We start from the raw sequence: 12,037 nt of genomic DNA, 5'->3' as shown, positions 1-12,037 counted from the left end.
ATACATATATATATATATATATATATATATAAAATCTTTTAAAAAGATTGAAATTCTGTAATTGCTTTCTGTTTTCCAAACTGAGTGCTTGAAGGGGGAAATTCTGTTTTCTTTCTCACTTCTGTGCCACTGGTTTTATACTAGGATACTACTGGATCAGGCTGTGAAGCATTTTCCATGGCCATGGCTCCTTCTCCAATGGTTGTCAACTTTCTACCCATTGTTGATGTGAGGTCTGGGATTCTTCAGCTGGATATTACCTGAATGTGTATCCTCAGGTTGTGAGGAACACTGTCCCATATGTCAGCCCTCTCTTGGTGTCTATATATGCCAAGCTCCCTCTCACTCACCCTGAGAATGGGCATGTGCAATTTCATTTTCTAGGCTCTTTATACCCAGATGGCTCCTCTGGTCGGTTAAAAGCTGATGACTCTGTTCCTCCGGGAGGCAGCCACATTTACAACTGGACCATTCCAGAAGGCCATGCACCCACTGATGCTGACCCAGCATGCCTCACCTGGATCTACCATTCTCATGTAGATGCTCCACGAGACATTGCAACTGGCCTCATTGGACCACTTATCACATGTAAAAGAGGTACAGGCCTCACATGGATCTATTGAGATGCAGTGTGGGATATCTACAGGAAACAGTGATGTAGCTGAATCACTTACATACTAAACAGCAACCTGAAGGGGTGTTAATTCGGTGTCCTTGTTTATTAGCAGGAATAAACCTTGCTAAATTTTTTCCACTATTTTCCCTATTTCATTACCTTTTAAAAATTTTAATAGTTTCTTATTTCATTTTAAAACCTTGAGGTAGTAATTATGGGAGTCAAACCACAGAAACAAAGTGTGTGATAGGAGTTTAAGTATGGTTAGGATCAAAAGTGTAGCCATCAGGATTGGGGGAGAACTGGGGGACTTCGTTGGACATATGGTATGTTTAAGTATTGCCAGACCTGGAAGACCTGGGTGTTGTAGAGAAATGGTTAGATTAAGGCCCTGAGTTGAAGATACAGGCAGGTATGGTGAGTGGGAATTATTCTAGGTCCTATACATCCAATCTTCAAGTCCTTGGCTCAACTGAATTGTGTTTAACTGGGGAGATAGAAATTAGGAGCAGAAAGCTTTATCTGCTTTTCTGTTGACAAAAGACTCCCAAGGCCCCATCTTCCTATTTAATTTTATAAATACCCCTTGAAGGTTGCTGGTGCTAAGGAGAGAAGGTTCTCAAAGGCACATTTCTTACTTACTCTAGGTACTCTAGATGAGAATTCCCCTCCACGGCGGAAGGATGTGGATAATGATTTCTTCCTGTTCTTCAGTGTGGTAGATGAGAACCTTAGCTGGCATATTGATGAGAACATTGTCACTTACTGCTCAGATCCTACCTCAGTAGACAAAGAAGATGCAGCCTTTCAGGAAAGCAATAGGATGCATGGTGAGCTGGGAGAGGGTGGCCACACCATGACAGTAAAGACTGATGGAAGGTTTACATTGGGCCTAACATTTGGTGGGTACTTCCATTTACCTCATAATAACTAAAAGTAGTAGGTACCTCTTCCCTGTTTTTAGCCCTCACAGGAACTGAGAGTACTAGGTAACTTTTCCTTGTTTTTCCTATGAGGAAATTGAGGCTCCAGGGTTACAGAAGAGAAAAAAAAAAAAAAACAAGTGCACAACTAAAATTCCAACACTGATCTGTCTGACTGCAGAGAGGTGCTCTTGCCATTAGGTACCTTGCTTAGGTTGTTGATTTCATAGTCATGTACTTTATTCCCAGTCTCTCAGGGTGAAGGTTGCCCCCTGATATAGTTAGTCAGTATTTCTTTGTCCTATAAAGGTTGGGAGAATTACCCACTTTTGGGGGGAAAATCGTTGGCTGTAAGGAAGTTGTTTACTGCAATTAAATTTAAAACAAACTAAAGACACAAAAGCCCTGAGGCATGGGTAGATAACTGATTTTAGTAGTACAAACAAATTGATTTTATTTTTGTTTAATTAAGAAAGAAACTTATGTCCCTTTGGTGCCAGAGATGGTCTCAAAGACAGGCAATCCCAAAAGAAGGTGAAAACTCAGAGGGAAGATGTAAAGGATGGTTTCAACAGCTCCAATTTCTCTTGGGTTTTACACAAATTACCTTTGATAACCATGGTAGTTAGCTAACTTGAAAATTATCCTATGGAAATTTCAGAAGGAAATTGGCCTGGAAGGGAAGAATAACTTGCAAAACAAACCCCACTCATTAGAAAGCTTCCTCATATTGCTGGATTGGAATCTTGGTTCTACTACTTAACAGCTCTGTGGCCTTGGGAGAGAAGTAAATTCACTTCCTTGGGCCTTGGTTGAGATCAATGATATCTGCCTATTCTACCAGGCCGTTTAGGAGATTTTAAATTAAATAAGGTATATAGTCAGTACAGTATGCTTTTTAAAAATTCATTTGGATGGATGGCAGACGGCAAATCTCCCATCAGGCTAACTTCCTAACTCTGATATTTTCTTTGGATTTTCCTTTGCAGCAATCAATGGCTTTGTCTTTGGGAACTTACCAGATCTAAGCATGTGTGCACAGAAGCGTGTGGCATGGCACTTATTTGGTATGGGCAATGAAGTAGATGTCCACACAGCTTTCTTCCATGGGCAGATACTGACCATCCGGGGCCACCGCACTGATGTGGCTCACATCTTTCCAGCCACCTTTGTGACTGCTGAGATGGTGCCTCAGGAACCTGGCACATGGTTGATTAGCTGTCAAGTGAACAGTCACTTGCAAGGTGAGAGCCAACATATTTGACACTTGAAGTATAGAAAGGAGATGGCATTAATGATCATCAGGAGCCAGAGCCATAAGATAGGTCTTTCAGATGAGCCAGCTAGGCATAAAGGATGAAATATTAGATTGCAATTTGGGGACCTAGCCAGATTTTCCCCTGGATCAGCCATTAACTTGCAGGGTGACCTCAGGAACATTTCTCTGGGTTTTATCTTCCTCATCTCTAACATAAGATGGTATAGAGATGGATAGGCAGATTTTTAAATTGTTTTTCTTTGCTCAGAATGCTTAGGAATTAAGACCTGGAGGTATTTGCTGCTAATTAAATGGAGGGAAGGAGAGATTAAAGAAGATGAAGCCTTCTTTGGGAGATCATAGAGTCTTGTGGGCAAGTAGTGACACTCTAGTTGGGACCCAATAGTAATAGGGGTAGAAGGTTTGGTTTTGAGAGTGAAAATTGTTGAAGTAATGGCATAGTGCATCAAGGAGCCTCAGAGGAGAGGCGGAATATATGAGACAATGAAAAAAACACTAGGCAAGAGATTAGAACGTTTGAGTTATTATCTCAGCTCTCTGAAAAACTCACTGTATGACTTTGTAAAAGTCCCTTCCCATGTATAAGCCTCATTTGCCACATCTGTAAAATGAGGGTTTTGGTCTAAATCATCACTAAGACCCCTGTTAGCTCTTAATTTCTAGAATTATTTGATATACGATAAATTAGGTAGGTGTCAGGAAAGTAATATGTATATATGAAAGTAGATTTGAGTAGAGATTTGAGGTAAGGAGTTATAGACTAGTAGGATAATGAGTCTGTGGTGGTAGGTTTGACCAACAGAGGCCACTTACCCATGCTCCATCATCCAGGGCTCTCCCTTGGTCCTAAAGATACCTGGGTAAGAGGGTATGAATGAATATGGATGGAGGTTAGGGATGCAGCACAATACTGAAACAAATATGGGTCTTAGGGTTTGCCAGATAAGCCTGAATTCAAATCTTCATTCTACCAATGGTTTAATTAACTTTGGTAACTCATATAGCTTCTCTGAAAGAAGAAAATGTGCATTTAAGTTTGCCATAAAAAAATAGAAGATTGTCTCAGTTTCACCACTGACTAGCCGTTTAAATTTGGACACGTTATTTAACCTCTCTGACCTTTTGCTTTCTTCATCTGCAAAAGGGGACATTAAAAGTCTGTTTCACATGATGGTTATGAAGATTGAAGGATATATAAAGCACCTGGCACAAGGCTTGGCATGTGGCACATATTTAACAAAAGAATGATATTATTTTTTCCTCCTTTTTTTAACCTCAAATTTCTAATTTATAATTTTCAAATTTCCTTGGGATGATGTGAGACTCAAATGTCTCACATCAAATAGTATACTCGAATGACCTATATAAGTTGCCAAGAAAATATAAGGCAGTATCATCTATTATCCCTATGCCTCAATGTAAATTTTTCCACATTTGGAGATACTATTTAGAATTCAAGTTTTCCTGACATTCCCAAGTCTGAAGTTTCATCTCCACGTATAGAAGATGTTCTATTATTTTGGGAGCTTCCCACTTTACATGTAACTTACTCCTTTTTTTTTTTTCTTACTCCCCCTTTTAAAAATGTGGTGCTTCCACCAGTCCAGTGTGATAGACATCCTTATTCTCTCATTTACAAAACAGGGGTTAAAGTTCAACTCTAGGAAGTGACTGGCCAAGAGTCCTACAGAAATTAATAACAATTAGACTGGAACTCAAGTGTTCTGAGTTCAAACGCTGACGTTGCTACAACGTAAGCCTTTTGCAGAAGCAGGAATGACGATCTGGTAAATGAGTCAGTTGTGGTTAGCAGGTAAAGGTACTTGAATTCCCACATAGCCTCCCTTTCTCTTAGCTAGGTTCTTGAGGAGTGAGGGAAAGTGGCCTAGTGAAATATGGGAGGGAAAAACATTAGAATGAAAAAGGTGGGTCATCTGGCTACAAAACCTGTTGGGTGGAATGGAGCCAGCCATGATGTTCTTCCTCCAGGTGGCATGCAAGCACTCTACAAGGTCAAATCTTGCTCCATGACCCCTCCTGTGAACCAACTCACAGGCAAAGTTCGGCAGTACTTCATTGAGGCCCATGAGATTCTATGGAACTATGGCCCAATGGGGCATGATGGAAGTACTGGGAAGAATTTGAGGGAACCGGGCAGGTAAGACACAGTGAGCTTCCTCCCCCTCCCTTGGGCCTAGCCCAACACCTATTAATTACTACCTCTCAAATCTCTCACTTCACTTGGGGGTTGCAATCATTGTCTGCTTGGACTTATATAACAACTGTTAGCCAAATTCTTGTGGTCCCCTGGAGAGTGTGCTCTTGAGTTTCTGTAGGGTTATGTCATATCCTCAGCAAAGGGTTCAAGCACAGTTTCAGATAGCTTCTGCTATGATCCCAGGCTTCATTAAGAAAATAATACCCAAAAGAAACCAGAAGAGTTGAAATGGCATTTATCCAACTCTCCTTTATTTTACTCATTGTTTACCTCATTTCCCCTTCCTTTCTTTTCTATAATCTGACGGAGGCATTTGAGCAGGAGTATAAAAAGCATTCGGAGAAATACAGGAAGAGCAGGAGCAACCTGCCTTGTAGCCATTCCATTCTCATCCTTTTAGAGGAATTTCTCCAAATTTTCCTGCCTCATCCATTACTCAGATGTAGGCAAAATAAGGCAGAAGTTTAGTTCCCTATTCAGATACTAGGGAACTAACCTTCTCTATTCAGATACTAGGGAACTAACCTTCTCTATTCAGATACTAGGGAACTAACCTTAAGTTATACTGACTCACTGGGCTGTCAATGATTTCAGGTCTTTTACAGAAGAGGTACCTAGTAAAAGACTAGGAGAGTTTGGGGAGGAATATTCTAGGGAACCCATCATATTTATTCTTCCCGTAAGAAATAATGGGATGAATCTGAAGAAACCATAAGCAAATAAGGACTTGGGTCTCAGCATAGCTTCTAGAAATCTCCCAACTGTGCTTACTAATTTAGCAGGCTTTCATTTTGAAATGAAGAATATTTTTTTAATATTTTATTTATTTATTTGAGTGAGACAGAGAAAGAAAGCACAAGCAGGAGGAGGGGCAGAGGGAGAGGGAGAAGCAGACCGCCTGCTGAATGCAGAGCCAGACACAAGACTCAATCCCAGGACCCTGAGATCATGACTTGAACTGAAGTCGGTTGCTTAATTGACTGACCCAACCAGGTGCCCTGAAATGAATATATATATATATATATATATATATATATATATATATATATATATTTAATTAAGGCGAGAAAGGATCTTGAGTATCTGAGGATGATTAGGACAGATGTAAGGCTATTTAACTTCAGAGGGCAGAACTGGTCCTATTGTCTGAAATTTACAAGAGAAGATTTTAGCCTACTCTAAAAAAGAACTCCAACCATTAAAACTATCCAACAGTAAGAGGGATTGCTTTCTCTGAAATTAAGTCCCTTGACTTTTGAAAAATTCAAGACTTGACAATTTCTCCACATCCTTGAGACTCTGTGTATTACTTATTAGTGGTGTCATCAAAGGAGATACCTTCATTGGGTGGAATTTAACCTGGAGGATCTCTGAGGTTCTTCCTAAATATCTATAACTTGATGAGACCAAGGATGAGATGGGGATCTATTTGATACACAATTAAGTCATGTAACATTTGCCTTTTTTATATGCCAGTGGCTCGGATAAATTCTTCCAGAAGAGTTCCAGTCGGATTGGGGGCACTTACTGGAAAGTCCGGTATGAAGCCTTCCAAGATGAGACATTCCAGGAAAAGGTGGAGCTGGAGGAAAATAAGCATCTTGGAATCCTGGGTGAGGAATCTTTAACTTATGAAATTCATTGACTGGAACCTGAGAACTGGAGAGGATTTAGAATTTGGAGCCTGGAGGTACCTCAGAGGTACACTTGAAACACGCATCTCTCAAACTGAGTTCCAAGGGTTAAGTGTTTGGTGGGAAAAAACGGCTGTGAGTCTGAATGTGTTTGCCAAATACTAGGTTAAATGTGGTCAAATAGTATTCTTTGCTGCAGTGCTTCTCAGAGACTTGTGTTTATTTTTGTTCATTGAAAATATCCAAGATGGGAATAGAGTATGTAAAGTTTATCGTATTTAATTACTGAAACTTTAATTAGTGAACATCTTTTGGTAGCACTGCTATACAGATTTCACTTTTAGAAGGGCTTCTTCAGGTGTATTTCTGAAAATCTATTTAACACAGTAAGATTGTCCAGGTTCTTGGCAATATGAGGCCAGGAACAGATTGACATTATATGCAGACATGCTTGCTATGGTGAGGGATGCAGTACAAAGCTTAAAACCTGGTCTTGGATAAGGTTTCCAGCAGCACAGATTTGTGTAAAGCACAGTATTGAAAAGATAGAGCAAAGTTTGGTGTGGTTTAGCCACTTGGTAGAGCCAGGAAGTAAAATAGATTAGATGGAGGAAAATTTTGGTAATGAAAGTAATGTAATTGGCATGTTCTGGGGATAAGTGTGTGACAGTTGATTCTAGGAGATCTGAACATGGACAATAGGCCTTACATCTGCCGGACAGGAAGATATAAAGAGCAGAAAACCACTTTGGGAAAGATGGCAGACAGTGACTATTAAGCTATCGTTAGCTGATTTACAGTATGAGTCTCGGTCTTTTTTATTCTTCAATATTTTTACTGGGGCAAAATACACATAACATAAAATTTACCATCTTAACCATTTTTAGTGTACACTCCAGTGGTATTAAATACCTTCATAATCTTGTGCAACTATCACCACCATCCATCTTTAAAACTCTTTCAATCTTACATAACTGAAACTCTGTACCTACCTCTATATCTACAATAACTTCTCATTCTTCCCTCCCCCTCACTCCTGGCAACAACCATTCAACTTTCTGTCCGTATGATTTTGACTACTCTACCTCATATAAGAGAAATCATAAAATATTTGTCTTTCTCTGGCCAGCTGATTACGCTTAGCTTAATGTCTTCACGTTTCATCCCTATGTGCCCTCCATCATACCCACAACCAGACTCACCCAACCTCCCACTCCCGCCCCTCCCAAACCCTCAGATTGTTTTTCAAAGTCCACAGTCCCTCATGGTTCATCTTCCCCTCCAATTTCTCCAATCTCCCTTCTCCTCTCCATCCCCCCAAGTCCGTCCTGTTATTCCTTATGCTCCACAAATAAGCAAAACCATATGATAATTGATTTTCTCTGCTTGACTTATTTCACTCAGCGTAATCTCTTCCAGTTCTGTCCATGTTGATACAAAAGTTGGGTATTCATCCTTTCTGATGGAGGCATAATACTCCATAGTGTATATGAACCACATCTTCCTTATCCATTCATCCGTTGAAGGGCATCTTGGTTCTTTCCACTGCTTGGTGACTGTGGCCATTGCTGCTATGAACATTGGGGAACAGATGGTCCTTATTTTCACTATATCTGCATTTTTGAGGTAAATACCCAAAAGTGCAATTGCAGGGTCATAAGGTAGCTCTATTTTTAATTACTTAAGTTATCTCCACACTGTTTTCTGAAGTGGCTGCACCAACTTGCATTCCCACCAACAGTGTAAGAGGGTTCCCCTTTCTCCAAATCCTCTCCAACACAAATTGTTTACTGTCTTGTTAATTCTGGCCATTCTAACTGATATAAGGTGGTATCTCAATGTGGTTTTGATTTGAATCTCCCTGATGGCCAGTGATGATGAACTTTTTTTCATGTGTCTGTTAGCCATTTGTATGTCTTCATTGGAGAAGTGTCTGTTCATGTCTTCTGCCCATTTTTTGATGTGATTATCTGTTTTGTGTGTGTTGAGTTTGAGGAGTTCTTTATAGATCCTGGACAGTAGCCCTTTGTATTGTCATTTTCTAATATGTTTTCCCACTCCGTTGGTTACCTCTTTGTTTTGTTGCCTGTTTCCTTTGCTGTGCAGAAGCTTTGGATCTTGATGAAATCCCCAAAATTTATTTTTCCTTTTGTTTCCTTTGTCTCTGGAGACATATCTTGAAAGAAGTTGCTGTGGCCGATATCAAAGAGGTTACTGCCTATGTTCTCCTCTAGGATTCTGATGGATTTGTCCTGGAAGCTTTTTACCTCTCCTTCTATTTTCAATGACAGACTAGCTGGATATAGTATTCTTGACTCAACATTTTTTTCTTGTTTGGTGCTCTGAATATATCATGCCAGTCCTTTCTGTCCTGACAGGTTGTCTGTGGATAGATCTGCTGTCAATCTAATATTTCTACCTTTGTAGCTTACAGACCTCTTTTCCTGAGGTACTTTCAGGATTTTCTCTTTGCTTTGAGATTTGTAAGCTTTACTATTTGATGACGAGGTGTTGATCTATGTTTATTGATTTTGAGGGGGCTCTCTATGCCTCCTGGATTTTGATGCTTATTTCCTTCCCCAAATTAGGGAAATTCTTGGTTATAATTTACTCCAGTATTCCTTCTGCCCCCTCTCTCTTTCTTCTTCTTCTGGGATCCCAATTATTCTAATAGTATTTTGTCTTATGGTATCACTTATCACTCAAATTCTTCCTTCCTGATCCAGCAGTTATTTATCTCTCTTTTTCTCAGCTTCTTTATTCGCCAACATTTGGTTTTCTCTATCACTAATCCTTTTTTCTGCCTCATTTATCCTAGCAGTAAGATTTTCCATTTTTTTAATTTCACCTCAGTAATAACTTTTTAAATTTCAACTTGGTTTGATTTTGGTTCTTTTATTTCTCCACACCGGGATTCCCTTGTATCCTCTATGTTTTTGTTTTTGTTTTTTTTCCCAGCCCAGCTAGCATCTTTATAATCATCATTCTGAACTCTAGTTCTGACATCTTACTAGTGTCCATATTGATTAAGTCCCTTCACAATCAATACTGCTTCTTGTTCTTTTTTTTCTTTTTGAGGTAAGTTTTTCCACCTTGTTATTTTATCCAAAGAAGAATAGAAGAGTGAACAGAATACTAAAGAGTAACAGCAACCCCAGGAAGACACACATTTCCAGATATTGATCGCTTTTCTGTTCATAGAATTGCTGATATTCTTTTTTTCTGTCTCCTTTTGAGTTTGTAGGTGCTCAGAATGTTTGGTAACTATATAGTTAAATTTCTGGTCATGCTAATGCTGCTAAACTGAGGACCACATTTTGAGAACAACTGCTCAATTCTAAGGGACTCTTGTTTTGAAACTAACTCCTTGCCAGCTAACTTGAATGTGCAGATTGATCCTTGAGCTCCTGAATGCCTGGTCTCAGGTATCTGTTTATGTCCCCAGACCAGTGGTGTGTTTTCTTCAGCTTCCTGGTACCTTATTCAAGTATAGTCTCCCTGAGGATATTCTCAACTCTTATTTGCCCATTCCCTTTGGTCCAGACCCTTCATGTCTACCTTGTTGAACCTCTCTTCCCCTTCATGATCGGTTAACATTTCTTGTTTTCTGGCTGCCTTCTTTGAGCAGCTCTATGAATGGCATCAGCTCCTACTTCACTTTCCTTTTCATTTTCATATGGCTTCCTTATTGTGGGTTTTGGTTCTGGACTATTCCAGTTTGAATCTTGACTCTGCTTCCTCTTGAAGTGTGTGATCTTGGGAAAGTCACTTGAATTCTCTGATCCTTAATATGTCATCTGTAAAATTAGGTTGTGAAAATAAAATGAAGCAATGTATATAAAAGGCCTAGTACAGAACCTTTCATAAAGTAAGTGATCAGTTAATACTAGTTTCTTTTTTTTTACTCCCTCTACTTTCCTTACACCTGCCTATCCATCCTCCACTACTAAGAAGCTGGCAATAAGTAAGGATTGAACAATGCAGGAATAATGTCTTTCATTATCATAAAAGAACATGGTGAGTGAGAGAAGGGATGCCCATACAAAGTGATATATCACTTAAGAGAAGGGAGAAGTCATTTTCAAAGTGTGGGCACCAGGATAAGCTTCAGGAAGGTGATACTATATTCCCTCCCATTCCCATTTCTCTAGCTAGAAACTTGAATGTCATCCAAGATTCCTGATTTCTCTCCCACTCTCCACACCGATTGCATTGACAAATCCTGTCATATTTATATTATAAGTATCCTTTTAAAAGATTTTATTTATTTATTTATTTGAGAGGGAGAGAGAAAGCATGAACAGGGTGAGGGGTAGAGGACGAAGCAGACTCTCTGCTGAGGAGGGAGCCTGATGTGGGTCTTGATTCCAGGACTCCAGGATCATGATCTGAGCCAAAGGCAGATACTTAACAAATGGAGTCCCCAGACATCCCTAAATATCTCTTATTATTAGACAGAAAGAGCACAGGGAGTGAGAGGTAAAGGGAGAGGGAGAGACAGAATCTTAAGCAGGCTCCATACCCAACATGGAACCTGATGCAGGTCTCAATTTCATGACACTGAGATCATGAACCTAAGATCATGACCTGAGCCAAATCAAGAGTTAGATGCTTAACTGCCTGAGCCACCCCTAAATATCTTTTGAATCCACCTAGTTTTCTACTGCTCCACTGCCATAACCTTGGTTTGAGCCATTCTCATGTTTTAAATGGATCCTTGCAATAACCTCCTTATTGTCCTTTTTTGCATTAATCCCTGCCTTGCACATTCTGCTCTTCAAATAACAGACAAAACTACTTTTCCCAAACCACAGAAGTGATTATACTTTCCCCTTACTTAACACCCTACAGCACTGTTTGTTGTATTGACTGAAATTGGAATAATATGGAGTTTAGCAGGGCCCCTAGGGAGGGATGACATTCAAACTGGTAAAATATGTGTGTGTATGTATATGGGAATGCACATATGGAAATATCTCTAAGATATACCTTTAAGTACAATGCATGGTACAAAAGAAGGAGAATCTTGTGCTTGCACTTTTTTGAGGGGGGTGTCAAAGGGAAAGATAATCTTAATCAGGCTCCACCCAGCATGGACCCTGTCTCAGAACTCCATTTCATAACCTTGAGATCATGACCTGAGCTGAAGCCAAGACTCAGACACTTAAACAATTGAGCCAAGCAGATGCCCCTTGAGTTTGCTTTATAGATACACACATGCACACACATACATCCACACACATCTATGTATATGTATATACTAACATAGTAAGATAAAGAATTTTTATCTAGAAGTCATCAAAATATACACTTTAAATAGTGGTTTCCTTTAGGGAGAGTGACCTAGTTGGGGAGGAGGGTGATTTG

General features: G+C 39.7%; 1 protein-coding gene across 1 annotated transcript in view; it reads left to right on the top strand.

The window, feature by feature from the left end:
* The window catches only part of LOC308337374 (hephaestin-like), a gene marked incomplete at both ends in the record, with an annotated part of 50,926 nt that overhangs the window by 7,724 nt on the left and 31,165 nt on the right, over positions 1-12,037 (top strand). The window contains 5 exons of the mRNA XM_080795511.1: positions 385-597; positions 1,264-1,446; positions 2,529-2,783; positions 4,808-4,976; positions 6,513-6,649. Of these exons, the coding sequence (XP_080651637.1) occupies positions 385-597; positions 1,264-1,446; positions 2,529-2,783; positions 4,808-4,976; positions 6,513-6,649 (957 nt within the window). The remainder of the gene's footprint in view (positions 1-384; positions 598-1,263; positions 1,447-2,528; positions 2,784-4,807; positions 4,977-6,512; positions 6,650-12,037) is intronic.

This window comes from Martes martes, assembly GCF_963455335.1.
Source record: "Martes martes genome assembly, chromosome: X".
In the NCBI taxonomy this organism is placed as follows: Eukaryota; Metazoa; Chordata; class Mammalia; order Carnivora; family Mustelidae; genus Martes; species Martes martes.
The sequence above is the reverse complement of the archived record's forward strand: the minus strand, read 5'-3'. Positions and strand labels throughout refer to the sequence as shown.